General features: G+C 32.0%; 1 protein-coding gene across 2 annotated transcripts in view; it reads left to right on the forward strand.

Annotated features, from left to right (window-relative positions):
• The window catches only part of LOC114325583 (serine/threonine-protein kinase SIK3-like), a 122,847-nt gene that overhangs the window by 96,079 nt on the left and 10,289 nt on the right, over window positions 1–16,479 (forward strand). For both annotated transcript variants that reach the window (XM_028273681.2, XM_028273684.2), the window contains exons 13-14: window positions 11,391–11,543; window positions 12,230–12,685. In XM_028273681.2, coding sequence (XP_028129482.2) covers window positions 11,391–11,543; window positions 12,230–12,685 — 609 coding nt within the window. The remainder of the gene's footprint in view (window positions 1–11,390; window positions 11,544–12,229; window positions 12,686–16,479) is intronic.

Consider the following 16,479-nt stretch of genomic DNA (forward strand, 5'->3'; position numbering starts at 1 on the left):
CCTTGACTTAAACGGTCCTCTAAGCCGAGAAAGTTAATACCAGATTGTAACGGGTAGCGCTGTTAGACACCAGACTCGGTAAAATAACTCGGTAAGTTTAATTTAAATAAAACTCCACAGGGAAAAGAAAGAATTTTTCCTCTAGCTGGCTGTATACCATCAATCACAAAAATTTAATGAACAATCCTTTGTAAAAGGAATATTTTTTTAAATCCCTTTAACGGCTATATCACAGAACGTTTTCGATTTTTATCAAAATCATTATCAGTGTTAAGAACAGGTTAGTTGCAAGCTGAGCCACCAAAGAAATTCCAGGGTGTCATAAATAAGTGTACACAATGCCTTTTGGGTTCAAATTAATTAAAACTCTATTTCTTGGTTCTTTACATTAATTAAATACTGAATACAATAATCATAATATATATCATGGAATATTCACTTATATATAGTTTAAACTATTGCAACATCACGCGCTGCCTCGGTCATGGTCGATCGAGTATATTATTTACTTTGGTTATTAACTTTCAATTAAAACATCTTTTTATACAGAGTGTTATTATAATATTACAAGGGTAAAAACCTTTTAAATGGTATAAAAATATGTTATAACCGTATATTTGCTTAAAATTCCATAGGACGGATAATATTTATAAAGCATTCGGCCATTGGGCACAGTAAGACTCTCCCAACTCAACCGAGTTGCTCTGTAACAGTCGTCATGTAGAGACACATCAACTCGCTTTGCAACTTACGTGATGGGAGAGTCATACTGTGCCCAATGGCCTAATTCTTTATAAATATTATCCATCCTATGGAATTTTAAGCAAATATGCGATTATAGCATATTTTATACAATTTAAAGGTTTATTACCCTGGTATTTCTTTGATGGCTCAGGCTGCAACTAACGTGTTCTTAACACTGATGATGATTTTGTTTAAAATCGAAAACGTTTTGTGATGTAGCCCTTAAAGGAATTTTAATAAAAAAAATTTACACCTTTTACCTTCAATAAATTTTTTTACACAAAAATGTAATCTTAATAAATAACAAAAATAAAATTATCTTCTCCGTATAATCAAAACTAACATTCAATCTTGGCGACGCGCAGTGGTTTCAAATGCTGAAAACGTGGTCATGGGGTAAAAGAAAAAGTCAAGATCTAGAGATTTTCATGTTTACAGTTGTTTTCTCATAGTATCATAGAGTCATAAGATGCAGATATAAGGATCCAACAGGATGTATTCTTATTCATGGTTCAGGGACAACTGAGCCATGTACGACGATATTTTGGACGGCAGTGAAACTGAAAAAGATGGCGTATATTGATAACGCTGTAAAACGTTTTGTAGTTTATCAATTTTATCGCTGTAAAGTAGATTCTTCTTTTTTAAATATGTATAGGGCTTTTCATTCACAGTCATTTGTTTCGAGCTCCTTCCTTTGTTTCGTCATACGTTATTGGTATATACACCGTATATACCAGGGGTGGGCAAAGTGCGGCCCTCGGGCCGCATGCGGCCCTTTATACATTTTTTGCGGCCCGCGGAAAAGAAGTGAATTATTTTCATTTAATGATTTTTTTAATTAGTGCTAATATTAATAAATAAATATAGATAATGCAGCTATTAATTAACAATTTCGCAGCGGGTGATTTTAAGCAAATTTTCAACATAACGCGGGCAATTATTTGGGTTTCCGACAGAGTTTTGTCGGCTCCCTGGATAAAATCACGAAATTTCAACAAATAGAGACGATATTTTTGAAGTAGTCTGCATCTGTTTGGAAAACTTTAAATTAACGCTGTAACCACCTAGTAAGTGTAACAACTGACGGAGCATCAAATTTAAGAGGAACAAGTATTGTAATGTTGAGAAAACTTAAAGAACTGTCCATGAACAATTTTCAGAATATCATTATTATTTTTCACTGCTTAATAGGTCTGGATCCCGCGTATGAAAAAAAAGTTGATTAATAGCAAGCTGAAAATTTGTTAATAGCTTAAGGGTGTCTAGTCGAATAAACTTTGATAATGGGAACACTGAAACAGGGGTAGTTTTAATTGTGGAACAGGTTAAAAATTTGGAACGGTCACAGCACGAAAACGGCACATTTATTTTGTCCGACAGAACAGACTTAAACTCTCCGAACAGAGATTAAACTCTCATGAAAAAATCAGACTGCTATTTATTACCTGTCATAATTCCTGTCATTTGACATATTCTACATGTTCCACTCATTAAAACGCCCATTTGGTGATAAATAGCAGTCTGATTTTTGCATGAGAGTTTAATCTCTGTTCGAAGAGTTTAAGTCTGTTTTGTCGGACAAAATAAATGTGCCGTTTTCGTGCTGTGACCGTTCCAAATTTTTAACCTGTTCCACAATTAAAACTATCCCTGTTCCAGTGTTCACACATATCAAAGTTTATTCGACTAGACACCCTTAAGCTATTAACAAATTTTCAGCTTGCTATTAATCAACTTTTTTTTCATACGCGGGATCCAGACCTATAATCCATGAGCAGGTATTGTGTAAAAATGTTTTGCAAGTAGTCAACGCCAACGTTACTTCAATTATAACTAATATTGTTAATTATTCGTTCAATAGGATTAAATCGCCGTGCAGATTTTTATATTATTTAATTCTTTCAAAGAAAACAAAAACAATGAAGGGAATCTAAGATTTTTCAAATTTATAACTTTGTTTATTTTGATTTAAATGACGCGTATTGCATATTACGTATGATGCGTGTTTTCATCTATTTAAGCACGGAATTTCCCTTCAAATATTTAAGCAACTAATAGCAATGTGAAAATAGAATTCACTATTTTATTTGGGAATAAGCCACAATTTAAGTTTGAAATTAAATTTATTTGACGTTTCCATTTCCACTTCGGAAATCGTTATCAAAATACAAAACATTACTAAATTAAACTAATTAAATAAATGCTTAATTTATTAATGTTTTGTATTTTGATAACGATTTCCGAAGTGGCAATCGAAACGTCAAATAAATTTAATTGCAAACAAACTGTGGTTTATTCCCAAATAAAATAGTAAATTGCATAAGATGTCACAAGGAAATAGCTTCAGAACAATATTAGGGAAAAAGAAATAGGTTCAGAGATAAAATAAAAATAAATAAATATATAGATACACATATTTTATATTTGAGGGAAATACGAGAAATTGGAGGGAAATTTGAGGGGTACGGTTTGAAAAATTTTTTTGTTTGAAATTTTTGATTTTTTTATTATTTTAAATGAGGTACAGAAATAAATAAATAAACTTCAAGAATACTCTCTAAAATTTTCAGCTTGACCGGAGTAAAATTACCGGAAGTAAAGCATGTTTAATATCCCTAGCCTTCGACCCGCTTTGTAGTAGCTTGAGCGTAGTGAGAAACGTTCATAAGCTGTTCCCCTTCTCTTTTCTAAATTACTCTAAGATTCAAAAACATATTCAGGCGTGCATCACTTTACGATTTGACAGACAAAAAACAAATTGAAATAAAAGTTGTCAAACCAAACGCCTTTTTCTCAAAACTGTTTTTTTCAAAGGCGGTGGACATTGTAACTCAAAAACTACCTACTTGACAGATCCACCTGAAATTTTTCATAGATTTTCTTTAGACATTTCGTGAGGTAACTCTGTCGAGATATGTTTTGGTTAACAATAATAACTTTTTTACAAAAATTTTATTATTTTGACTTGTATTTTGAGTGTTATCAAAAACTCAAAAATCGTTAAAACTAAAAAACTCAACAGCGTTACCACGAGAAACTCACAAGCTAATAAAATATTTTTGAATTTTTTGTTTCATATGATCCATTGACGAGTTCTACTGCAAAATCCATTTTTTCTTGGAGCTGCCTGTAAAAATTTGCCACGTTGGCGTATTTTTCAATATTTAGTCTTGAATTTTTATTCACCATAAAATAAGAAAGTAATTCTACCATAATTTCAAACAAAATTCAAGAAAAGGTCCTTCAAATGTTGATTTTAAACCATGCCCCTCCCCCTCCCCGTAAACAAAATTAGTAAAAAGTTAAAAATTAGAACATGTTAAGGTAACAAATATTGCGGCCCTCGGTAATAGACCAAAAATATTTTGTGGTCCTTACTAAAAAAAGTTTGCCGACCCCTGGTATATACCAATGATACAAATCAAAGACGTATGACGTAGATATATTAATATTATGTGACACATGACAGAAGCTCGAAACAAATGACTGTGAATGAAAAGCCCTATTAATGTAATATATAAGTTGATTTAAGATTTTTTTAACAGTAGATGCATAAAATTTGTTATTGAATAAACAGTAAAAAGTTTTATTGTTACTTCACATTTTGCAACGGCTGGATTTCTTAATCGAGGTAAAATCATCAAATCTAATAATTATAGTGCTGTGTATTTTTATTTTCGGCTTGCGATTCTAAAAATAGAACTCTAAAAGCACGGCATCATTTATCATTACCTATTTAAATTGAAATTTAATCCAGAGCCCTGAATAAGAACAAAAATTATTTACATAAAAAGATGAGGTGGTGGCATAACTGCAATTTCAACTAATTTCGTTTGGCTTATCGCAATGCTCAAACAAAATGAATTGATGACTAAATTTTTACTTATGTAGTCAGTATAACTTATGTATGGACCCTGACGGTTAACAGAGGTGACGGTTAATAGAGAGACGGATAATCGAGGTTTCACTGTACCATTAATTTGCAACCTCTTTGGGAGTATCGCTAAAGTAAGGTATCGGCGTCTTCGAATGAATGGCCAAAAACCCAAGCACGGGCTATAAGTGATTCAATAAATATCGATGCTTATGTTAATCTCTCAAAGGTCACTGATTAAATCCACATTCAATTCTAGGTAATAAGTGATCTGATTGTAACAAATATTTTGCAGCTAAATATAAAATAAAAATTGTTTCAAATATCTAAATATTTTTATACCTTTGTAAAAATTGTCTTTAATGCTGAGCAAAAAGGCAAAACTGCTAGGCAATACATTTTAGCGTAAAATGTGCAGTGCACATGAGTTATATCAAAAGATTTAGTTTTCTGTCAATAACTTGGTATTAACATTGTAAAAAAGATTATAAGAGGATTTTTTTAATTCAATTTAGAAATTACTTAATTCATATTTTCATTACTAAAGGCATTTAATTTCGTACGTCTTATGTTATACAGTAGAGTAGACTTAGACCATTGGCTGTCGAGTGTCTGGCGATATAATCCAAAACAGTCTCAAGTTCGTGAAATATACTATAAGTTGCTGTTTCAGCAGTAGAAACGAAATTACTATGATCACATTCGAAACATTCGAACAATCGATATAGGAAAATGAGTTTTTTTATTGTCTCGTGTTTTTAATTTGTGAGTTTAACGGGCTAATTTAACATCTATATTTTTAGTGGAGTCACTGAAGGTGGATATGAGCTATTACCTCCGATTTTGTTGAACCTCCATCGATTTGCATGAAAATTGGTGAGTGGTTAGAGGATATCTCAAGGAACAAAGGTGACATGGTGCCAACTTGCGCTTTTACCCTGGGGGTGGATGCCACCCCTTCTCGAGGGTGAAAATTATTTTATAAAAAATATCCCCATAATTCGATAGAGGGACAAATTTAAAGCAAAATTTGTTATATAAAGTTATTAAAATAAATCAAAACTTTTTGAGTTATTAAAGATCAAACATTTTAATTTTTCTTGGGAAAATACATGTTTTTAACCAATTTTTCATCAATAACTCAAAAGGTGTAAGATTTTACAAAAAAGTTATTATTATCAAAATTGAAGCTAATAAAAAACGAAATAAACCACTTACTACAAAAACCTTTTAATGTTAACTAAAAGTTAGTTATAGGTAATTTAATGTATATTTTTTCGGCGAGTAAAAAACTTTAAGTATTCAAGCTGAAATAACGGGAAATTTATGCATTTTATAACATAAACTTATTAAACATTTGTCAAAGTACTTACTTATTAAAATATTATTATACAAATATCTATTAAATGAGCCCCCGAACATGTTGATAGCGTTAAAATTTATGCTCCAATTTTTTTTCAAAATTATCTTTTAAAAATTTTTCCAAAAAATGTTATTGTTTTTTTTTAATAACTCCGTTCGTGTTTACGATATCAGGTTCATCTACAAACTGTTTGAAAGTTAATTCCAAGTGCTATTTAAGCACGTTAAACCTAACCTTTTAAACCCCTTATTTTTTACCCTATAGAAATAGTAAAACAGGTAAAATATTTGCATTCTAAACCTGTCAAAATGATCGAAAACATTACTTATGCTAATATAAAGAAGTTATTTTAAGGCTTACTATAAATTTTAATTTTTGTGGAAATGGGGTATGTTTTATTTTTCACTTTTTCCTTAAAAAATTCGAAACAGTTCTTTTATTTTCATTATAACTTGCTTAATTTTGACGCTATTACCTTGTTCTAAAGCTCATTTGATAGGTGTTTTGAAGTACTTTGGCAAATGTTGAGCAGGAATACATAATACATTGCATCGTTTTCCCGTTATTTAAGATTGAATACTTAGATTTGAGTACTCGTCGAAAAAAATACACATTTAATTGCCAATAACTCACTTTGAACTAACATTAGTTTAGTTTTTTTATGTGAGTATTGTATTCAATTTTTTATTATCTTCAATTTCACTAATAATAACTTTTTTGTAAAAGCTTATAGTTTTTGATTTATACGTGAAAAACCGATTTAAAACATGCATTTTTTTTACGAAAAAATAAAATCTTTGGTCTTTAATAACTCAAAAAGTGTTGAATTATTTTAATAACTTTATATAACAAATTTTGCTTATAATTTGTCCCTCTATGGACTTGTGGTATTATTTTTAATAAAATAATTTTCACCCCCGAGAAGGGGTGGCATTCACCCCCAGGGTAAAAGCGCAAGTTGACATCATGTCACCTTTGTTCCTTGAGGTATCCTCTAATTACTCACCAATTTTCATGAAATTCGATGGAGGTTCAACGAAATCGGAGGTGAAAACCTTCAGTGACTGCACTATTTGGGCAAGTTTTAGAATGTAGAATTTAATATTTTCTTCATAATATCCTTTTAATTTATTCCGCTTTTTAATACTATATCACCGTCTTGTCAAAAATGTATTATTGTGTCGTTCTCTGGTTTGGACATAGCGTTTATCCAGGTGTCCATGGTCTTGTTTGTATTTGTTTGCGTGGCAGACTATCACCAGAGAGGATTTTGGTGTATATTTGCTTCTACAAGCTCTCAGCAAGAGTAGGTGCTCGTAAATGAATATCTGTGGTTAGGTGCGAGTCACAAGACTTAAAAAATTTATTCCCTTTTTCTCGGGCTGTTGGCTGCAGGTCGTACCGTAATTATCCGCGGTTAAGACAATTAAAAATAAAGCGAAAATCAATATTCTATCTATCGATCTTTCTTCGAGCCTTAATCTATCCATCTTTAGACTTAGGCTTCCCCTTCTCTTTTCCACTGGTTTCTTTCCAGCGCTGTGGTCATCCATCTGGATCCGGCATGCTTTTTGAGGTCGTCGCTCCATCTCATCTGAGGCCTTCTCTCTTATGTTCCCATGGTCGCCAGTAGATTATTTGCTTTTTCCATCTTTCATCTGCTTGTCGGATAGTGTGACCTGCAAATTTCCATTTGAGTTTTGCCGCCTGTTCCTTAACGTCTTTCACTTTGGTTACTCCTCTGATCCAGACGTTTCTTTTGCGATCTTTAAGTTTTATATGCAGCATCTGTCTTTCCATCGATCTTTGCCACTTTATGGCGAAAGGAGAATATCGATAAAGTGGCAAAAAAAAATCAATTTTTTCACTGCACTGTTCACTGATTAGTGAACGCATTCTGTTTATGAAAACAAAACCGATGATTCCATTGTGATCTATGTACAATTCAACCTCCTAATAATGTTAAAGGTAAAATGTATTGTTCTATATTTTTGTTTAGATGTTGTATATAGGCTAAACATCATCGATGTTTTTTGTAATCTGTATACGTATTTTTTAATTTAGAAATTTGAAGTTAAAAATTGAATGAAATAATAGAGAAATCCATTTCTTGTATTGCCGTCCTTAACTGTACTAATGTAAGAAGGTTTTAATAAAAAGCTCAGCAAAGGCACTTCAGTGAATTGTACAGTTCAACACTTGCATCAAATGTTCGTAAGAAGTAAGAAATAATAGAGTGGCACTATTCAGGACAAAATCAGAATAAGACTCAGCTAAAGACGTTGAAAACAAAAGCGGAATAACGTCCACCTCAATATGCTGAAAGTGTTTAGGAACATAAGCATCTCTACTCAGCTGTAATAGGCTCAACAACAGTGATGTTATCGTAACTATAGGACAAGACAGAAAGGGAGGAATGATTGAAAAACGCGACGGTTCGAGCGAAAATTACAATAATGAATTTAATGACTAATATCAGGAGCACAATCTAAAATAATACTAAAATATTTCTCTTTACGAGTACGTTCCAAAAAATTATCACGAACAGAAGATGCCAATAATGTGATTGACTCATTTTGTATTATTTTATTGCAATGAGTAATTGATTATTTATTTGATATTATTAGAAAAACATATTCACATAGAATAACGTCATACTCACTATCAAGTTCAACTAAACCCAAAAAATGTCCGTTATTTTTAACCAGTGGCGGCTCGTGACCTCAGTATGCGGGTAGGCTACACATACACTTCGGGTAGGCGACAAAAAATATCCTACAGTTTGTAATTCATTTTGAGCCGTCTTGCAATACTAAATGTAATCTATGAGCGCAACAATGTGTAAAAATTGCTTTTGGAGCATCTACTTTAATTTTTGATTGTAATCCGTTTAAAGAGCCAGCCATTACACTTGCACCATCGTAAAATTGAGCAATTAATTTATTTTTGTAATCATATGGCTCAAGCACGTTTGAAATTAAACTATATAGAGCGTCTGCAGATCTATTATCGCTAACATAAAAAAACCCTAAAAATCTTTCTGTTACCTGACCAACTTTGTTAACAAAACGGATTGTTAAAGTACACTGTGATTTTTCGGTTATATCAGTAGTATCGTCAGCTGGTATAGAAAAAAATTGACTTTCATTAATTTCTGTTGAAATTTCATTTTTTACGTAATCGGCAAGACAATCTATTAAATCATTTTGTATTGTTTTTGACAAACCCGTGAACACCCCTTCTATTTTTTAACATGATCCTGGATTTCCTGATCGCGTTTAACTACTAAATTAAAAATTTCTTTAAAATTACCCATGTTTGAAGAATTATGGCTCTCATCACGACCGCGAAATGTAAGTTCTTGTTTTGCTAAAAGAATTGTAACATCAATTTCTTCAACTTCTTCAATCTTTTTCAACTATTAGATAGAGAAATATGTCCAGCGAAAGCACTGTCAGTAGTTTGTTTATTTTTTTCTAACCTTTTAAATCTAAGCAATTGTTTAAATGTTCTTTCGAAGATTCATGTTTTTTTACACTAGCTGATAAATTTTTCAAATCTGAATATCCCTGACTCACCCAAACATTTTGCTTCAAATTTGAGAGCAACAGACAAGGCCAACAGAAAAGTGAATTTTTAAAATAACTTCCGCTTAGCCATTTATGATTTTCATACCATATTGTTTTAAACGATCTCGAAAATGGTTGATTGTCTTTTGTCTTATCTGTGGATAAAATTGTTAAATTTTGTAAAGGCCGGCCCATTGAAATAATTACTAATCTTTCTTGATTTTGGCGCCTTGAAAAAGGCTCTCGATCAAACTGCATATTACATCGTTTAAAATATTCATATTCGATGACTAAAGTTCTTCCACCAATAAAACTAACACACCTACGTTTCAACAACGTCAAATATTACTTATTTTATTTATGTATCAAATAATAATTTACTATTCGAATAAATTGATAAGTTAACAATTAACCTCGCTTTAAATTTTTAATTATCTATATAATCTAATAACACATTATTCAGTTTTCATAAACAAATTTAAATTGTCCTACCTAGTTTTATTCAATACTTAACCTACTAATAACAGCCAAAATCAAAAAACAATTATTTTAAAACAGTTTCACAAGACACAAGAGAAGCAACTGATAAAATTTTGTAGGTCCGGCTATAAGACTCCGTGCCTATCCGCCCGTTCAAAATCGTAGAATACGGTCGCTACGAGCAGACCTGCAGCAGGCCTGCTCGCGTAAACAGAGAGAGATCGCACGTCAATTCGGTGTTGGCGTCGTTCTATTTCAGGCTACGTTCCCGAGTGCCTGACCAAGGAGAATATAGAATCTATACAGTACTACTGATACTACAAGGAGCGTACAATAATTATAACTACGGAGAAAATTTTTTGGATATTTTTAAAAATAATTTGGATAATTTTTGCTATTTTATTGTAAATATATTGTGTCAAAATTTATAAATTACAATTTTGAAATAAGTAATTTATATTAATAATTTATATTATTGTACTACATTTGAAGAGGGTAGGCGGCGCCTACCTTGCCTACCCCGACGGGCCGCCCCTGTTTTTAACGAAAAGTTGATCGGATGAATCACGAAGAGCCAAATTAAGTTTTACTAATTATAACACAATATTTTTATATTAAAAAAAAATAAAAATAAATTATTTAAAGATTAAAAAGTATTTGTCTGCATTATTGTTGTGTGATAAAAGCTATAAGAATTTTTAGGTTTAATTATTTTTATTAGTAAATTTTTGTTTTTGTCTATGTATAAACCTTTTTTTTTGAGGTATATAAGGTAATATATAATATAAGGTATTGAGGTAAATAATTCAATTTAATATAAAAAAAAATTTTAAATTGTTTTATTGACAATTTGTCCAATTTTGGTTGACTAAAATGGGAACTAATTCAAATCTTCTCACGAAGTGGGCTTGTTTGACTAAATCACCAGTGACTAAATAGGTGACAGAAATTTTAACAGATTTGTGGTGGTTATTACAGTTTAAGCTGGGATTATTGTTTAAAATTGCTTTTTAAGTTTTGCTTTCATTCAAACAGCAAAATTCACTATTTATTTATATATTTATTGAATAGATTTCTAATAATGGATTATATGAATTATTTCTAATAATAATATGGAATAGAGAAGACTAATGGAACCTGAGTGTTGAACTGTCGTTAACTTCCACTCGGTCACTTATATCGCAGAATTAGTGATCGTGAGAAACCTTTCAGGTTTTACTAGTTTACTCAAAAATCATAACGAAAGTAAACAATTTTGTTATTATACATACCATTAATATTATTAATTTTTAATACAGAAACTAATAAAACGAAACATTGTATATATTGTCTTCAGTGGATATTTGTCTGTTTTTAGGCAGAGAACAAAAATCGTTGGATAGATTTTCACCAGTTAGGAGAGGAAGTGAAGGTTCTGCCGGCGGTTGTCGTACCTTGAGTTCTTCTTCTCAGGAACAGAGACTTCAAAGGGGTCTTTCTGCAAGGAATAGTCCACCTAGATCTATCCCAGGTAATGTCACTTAAAAAATTAAGTTTTCTAAAATCAGCAAGATCAGAATCAATCGATGTAATAAGGAATAACAAATATTTTAATCAGTGATACTGTAAATAACATTAATTCTCCGTTAGCAACTCAACAACAATTAGTTTCCATTGAAGAGGTCATCAGAGTATGACGATAACTCTCTTTGTATAGCCAAATAATGTACCGATATTGATGTCCAGTAAAATTTAATCTCAATGTGGTTCTCTCACTAGCTCGCTCAAGTGTAGGATCGTTCCCCACACGTTGGGCGTCAAACGTGTAACCACTATTTGCCATATCCATAGTCAAAAGCACGTCACAGCTTTTGAGCAGTAAAGGAAGACTCGTCAGTGTATAATAAGCGTGAGAAATTGGAGAGAAAATCAAGGGACCCGGGAAAATGGAGGGATATAACCAATTTTTTAGAAGCCAGGGGCCTGCAGGATCCACAGGTTACGGGATCGCAGGATCTGCCGTTTTACAAAACAGAATTACATTTTTTCAATCATTTTTGCATTATATATCAATTTTTCAAAAAAAAACATAAAGAAAAATGGTAATAAAGAAAAGATTTATTTTCTTTGATAGTTTTTGATTTAGTATTTTATCTATTTGATATATAAACGACAACTTGGTAAAACCAGTTACCTAAAAATATCGTTCTACCGTAGGTTCACCAATCCACCAGAAGTTTATGTCAGAGCAACCGTTACGTCACCACATGTCGGAATGTACATCCCCCATCCACCAGTTCTATCAAACTCTTCCGGAGTCGGCCGCTATGCAGGATCTACAAAATTTCTCTTCGAATATAGACCCAACATTGGGCCTTCCTCCCGAAAACTACCAGCAGCACAGCTACGGACCGTACGAAGCCACCAATAGGAGTCCGACGTATTCTTATGATTCTATCAATAGGAGCCCCTTACATTCGTCGCCTTATACTACCACGAATCTGACGTCTTCGCCGATTGGGCCGTCGGTGTTTAGCCAGGTTTCAAATTTGGGGTTGTATTCCGGTAGTAATTCGCCGATATTGAATCCGCTATTGAGCCCTAATACCTCTCCAGTGTTCGGAGGGTACATGCAGAATGCACAAGGAAGTAGTGTATCGTCCATTACACAAGGTGAGCCTTTTCTTATTATTAATCATTAAACCAGAGTATACAAAAATCTTCGTTTTATAGTTTATTTATTTGTATATTTACTTCTTACAATCTAGTTACAATCAGACATACCCTGCAAGCTTTTAAAAGTTAACACCTTTCACAATTTATTTCAAAAAGGGCTGCTGATTTCCATTCTTATCATATCTTTCTTATCCTATTCTTTCAAGCATTTCTCTTTCGATTATTCTTAATTTTTCATCTTTATCTGTGACGCACTTTGTCACAGCTGCGTATGTAACTACTCGTCTGATTGCAACTGTGTATAAAAATGTTCAGTTTTGTATTTCTGGATAAGTTCTTGTCCATTAGTCTATGGTATCCCCAGTATGTTTTGTAGTTCGCTAGTATTCCCTCTGTTACTTCGTCACTTCTCTTATTTTTGCCATTCACAATTACTCACAAGTAGTACGTTCTTTAAAGGTAAAATATTGCAAAATCTCTACATTTTAAAGAACCGCTTGGATTTACATGAAATTTGACGTACACATAGCTAACAAGTCAAAGAAAAAAAGTGATATTGTGCCGATATGTGCTTTTGTCCTAGGGGTGAGTTTCACCCCCTTTTGGTGGTGAAAAATATATGTTAGAAATAAGTCCGGAAATGGATAAAATGACTAATTGTAAGCAACTTTTGTTCTATAAAGTTTTTTCACCAAGTTAATACTTTTCGAGTCATTTGCGAGTGAATATGTTAATTTTTCTACAAAATAACCACTTTTTCAGACGGTTTTTCGCAAATAACTCAAAAAGTAAGTACTTCGTCGAAAAAAAATTCTTATCAAAAATATAGCACGTAAAAAAGGGAAAAACATGGTGTATATACTAGGTCACTATACCTAGTAGGAGCAGAGTTATAGCTAATGAAAAATAGGTTCATATTCATCAAATTCCAAATCGAATATTTTAACGTGCCATAACCAAAAAACGAAGCACTTTTTTGGGGAAAAGTCATTATAACTGTTTTAAAGTGTTTAAAAAATGCTTATTTTTGTTTAAAAAAAAAATTAGCATCAAAAGTAAACAAGTTACGCTCAAAATAAAGTTGGTTCCTTTTTTTGGTAAGAAATCAGGAAAATCGCCCCCTAATTAGCATTTCAAATGAACTTAATTGTTACACTTCACAAGTTTTTTACTCGCATATGTATTGATCATATGATCTGTAAGTTTCATCGGTTTAAAGTCCTTATTTTTGAAAGAGCTGTAGTTAAATGGGCTTGAACGAGTCACTTATCACGAGTGTATGCCAATTTAGAAACACCGAATCTTAACCAATTTTTGTCTTACAGAAAAACAGAAAAATACAAAATATTTAGAAAAGTAAAGCCAACTTTTTTTATTGTTTAAGATTTTTGGTATCTCTAACAATTTTAAAGTTATTTTGAAAAAAATAATTTTTTTCAAAATTAAAATTTTTAAAAATTTTATTTTAAAACCAAATTTTTTCAAAAATAAGCACTTTGAATCGATGAAACTTACAGATCATATACACACAACATAAGTGAAGTAAGTTGTGAAGCGGCAACGATTAATTTCATTTAAGTTGCTAATTGGGGGGTGATCTTCCTGATTTTTTTTGCCAAAACAAAAGGGACCAACTTTATTTTGAGCGTAACTTGCTTACATTTGATGCTAGAAAATTTTTTTTATAAAAACAGAAATAAAGCTTTTTTTAAACACTTTAAAAAAGTTGTAATGTGTTTTTCCCAAGAATGCTTCATTATTTGGATATTTCACATTGAACTATTCTATTTGGAATTTTTCGAATATGAACCTATTTTTCATTAGATATAACTCTGCTTTTGCTAGGTATAGAGACTAAATATTTACACCGTTTTTTTCACTTTTTTATAGGCTGTAGTTTTGTTAAGAATATTTTTTTCGACAAAATGCTTACGGTTTGAGTTATTTGTGAAAAACCGTCTAAAAACGTGGTTATTTTGTTGAAAATGAACATATTCACTTGCAAATAACTCAAAAAGTATTGATTTGGTGAAAAAAATCTATAGATCAAAAGTTGCTTAAAATTAGTCAGTTTATCCATTTCAGGACTCATCTTGCGACATATATTTTTTCACCCCCGAGATGGGGTAAAACTCACCCCCAGGGCAAAAGCGCACATCGGCACCGTATCACTTTTTTTCTTTGACATGTTAGCTATGCGTATGCTAAATTTTATGTCAATTCAAGTGGTTCTTTAAAATTTACAGCAAAAACCGTGAAAGAATGTACTAAAGTATTTAAATTGATAAAGTCCTTCAAAAATGTAGTTTTCTGTCTTGATTTTTCTCGCCTCTTTTGCCATATCAAATATTTTGCCTCTCGCCTCTTTATCTTCTCTTCTAGAGCAAATTAGATATTTTGTTTTTTCTTCGTTAATTTCTAGACCCCTTGTCGTGTTTCATTTGTCAGAATTGTCTATGCTTCTGTGGCGGGTAGCTTTTTAGGACGACACTCAGTAAAACACAGGTTAAAAACAAAGTAAATATATTTTATATTTATATAATATATATTATATATATAATATATATTTAATATATTTTATATTTATTTTAGGATATTTATATGCAATTCAAATTAAATAAAATATAATTCTATCTTCTGCAAAGGAAAAATAACATTATACTTATTACTGACATCAAAACATAATAACAACATTAGAATGATACAATACACAACACAATATATACAATAGCAGTCACGCTACACGGAATCAATCTATCTACACATTCAGACTCAGCTTATTAAAGACTCAAGATTCAGACTCAAATTAAATAAAATATAATTCTATCTTCTGCAAAGGAAAAATAACATTATACTTATTACTGACATCAAAACATAATAACAACATTAGAATGATACAATACACAACACAATATATACAATAGCAGTCACGCTACACGGAATCAATCTATCTACACATTCAGACTCAGCTTATCACATTTCAATCCAATGCGATAACAATCAAACAGCGACACACAGTCGCCCATCCATCGTCTGATGGCCACTGGCCACTACCGCTCACTGCGGATACGGTTCCGGCGAACCGCCTCGTCAATACGGAGGCGCTCACCTCGGCAAAGTCCCAATTCACTTCATTGCATCTCTGCCGTTTTGAGTTCCTCTTGATTCAATACGTCAAGAAGAACTGATCTTATGATTCTCCTTGCTCATCTTAAATACACTCTCGGTGCCATCTCTCCTTTGGTTTCGCCTAGTGATGGTATGTAGAGGGGATGCGCCAACTCGGATACTTCTTCGATCCACTACGGTTGTCCTACCGAACGCCGGCAGCAGGCATCATAACTCTACATTTTAATACTTTTGTATAGGAGTGGGCTATAGTTCCGTAATTTCGCTGGCTTTGGCTGTTACTTCAACTTCTATGTTGAATAGTATGGTTGAATAGTATAGTATGGTTGACAGGGAACCTTGTTGCTCTCCTGTTTCTATTGCAATTGTGTTTGTTCTACCTTCTTCTGATGTTACAAATAAGTTTAGGGCACAATAAAAAGAATACATAGGTCCCAAGCAATTCAAAAGGTAGAAATACAAATAATAATTACCTAATTGTGAAAATAATAAAAATCTCTGTTCAAATCATTCATTCCTACTTTCATTTTTAACAGTTTTTCAGTAATTATCAGTTTCTGTTTTTATATAAAATCATGTCATAAATGTATTTATATTATGTTACTTACTGTTCTTTGGTTTACTTGTATAAGTATAAATAGTTATAGTATAATAGTATATTA

Source organism: Diabrotica virgifera, chromosome 3, assembly GCF_917563875.1.
Source record: "Diabrotica virgifera virgifera chromosome 3, PGI_DIABVI_V3a".
Taxonomy (NCBI): domain Eukaryota; kingdom Metazoa; phylum Arthropoda; class Insecta; order Coleoptera; family Chrysomelidae; genus Diabrotica; species Diabrotica virgifera.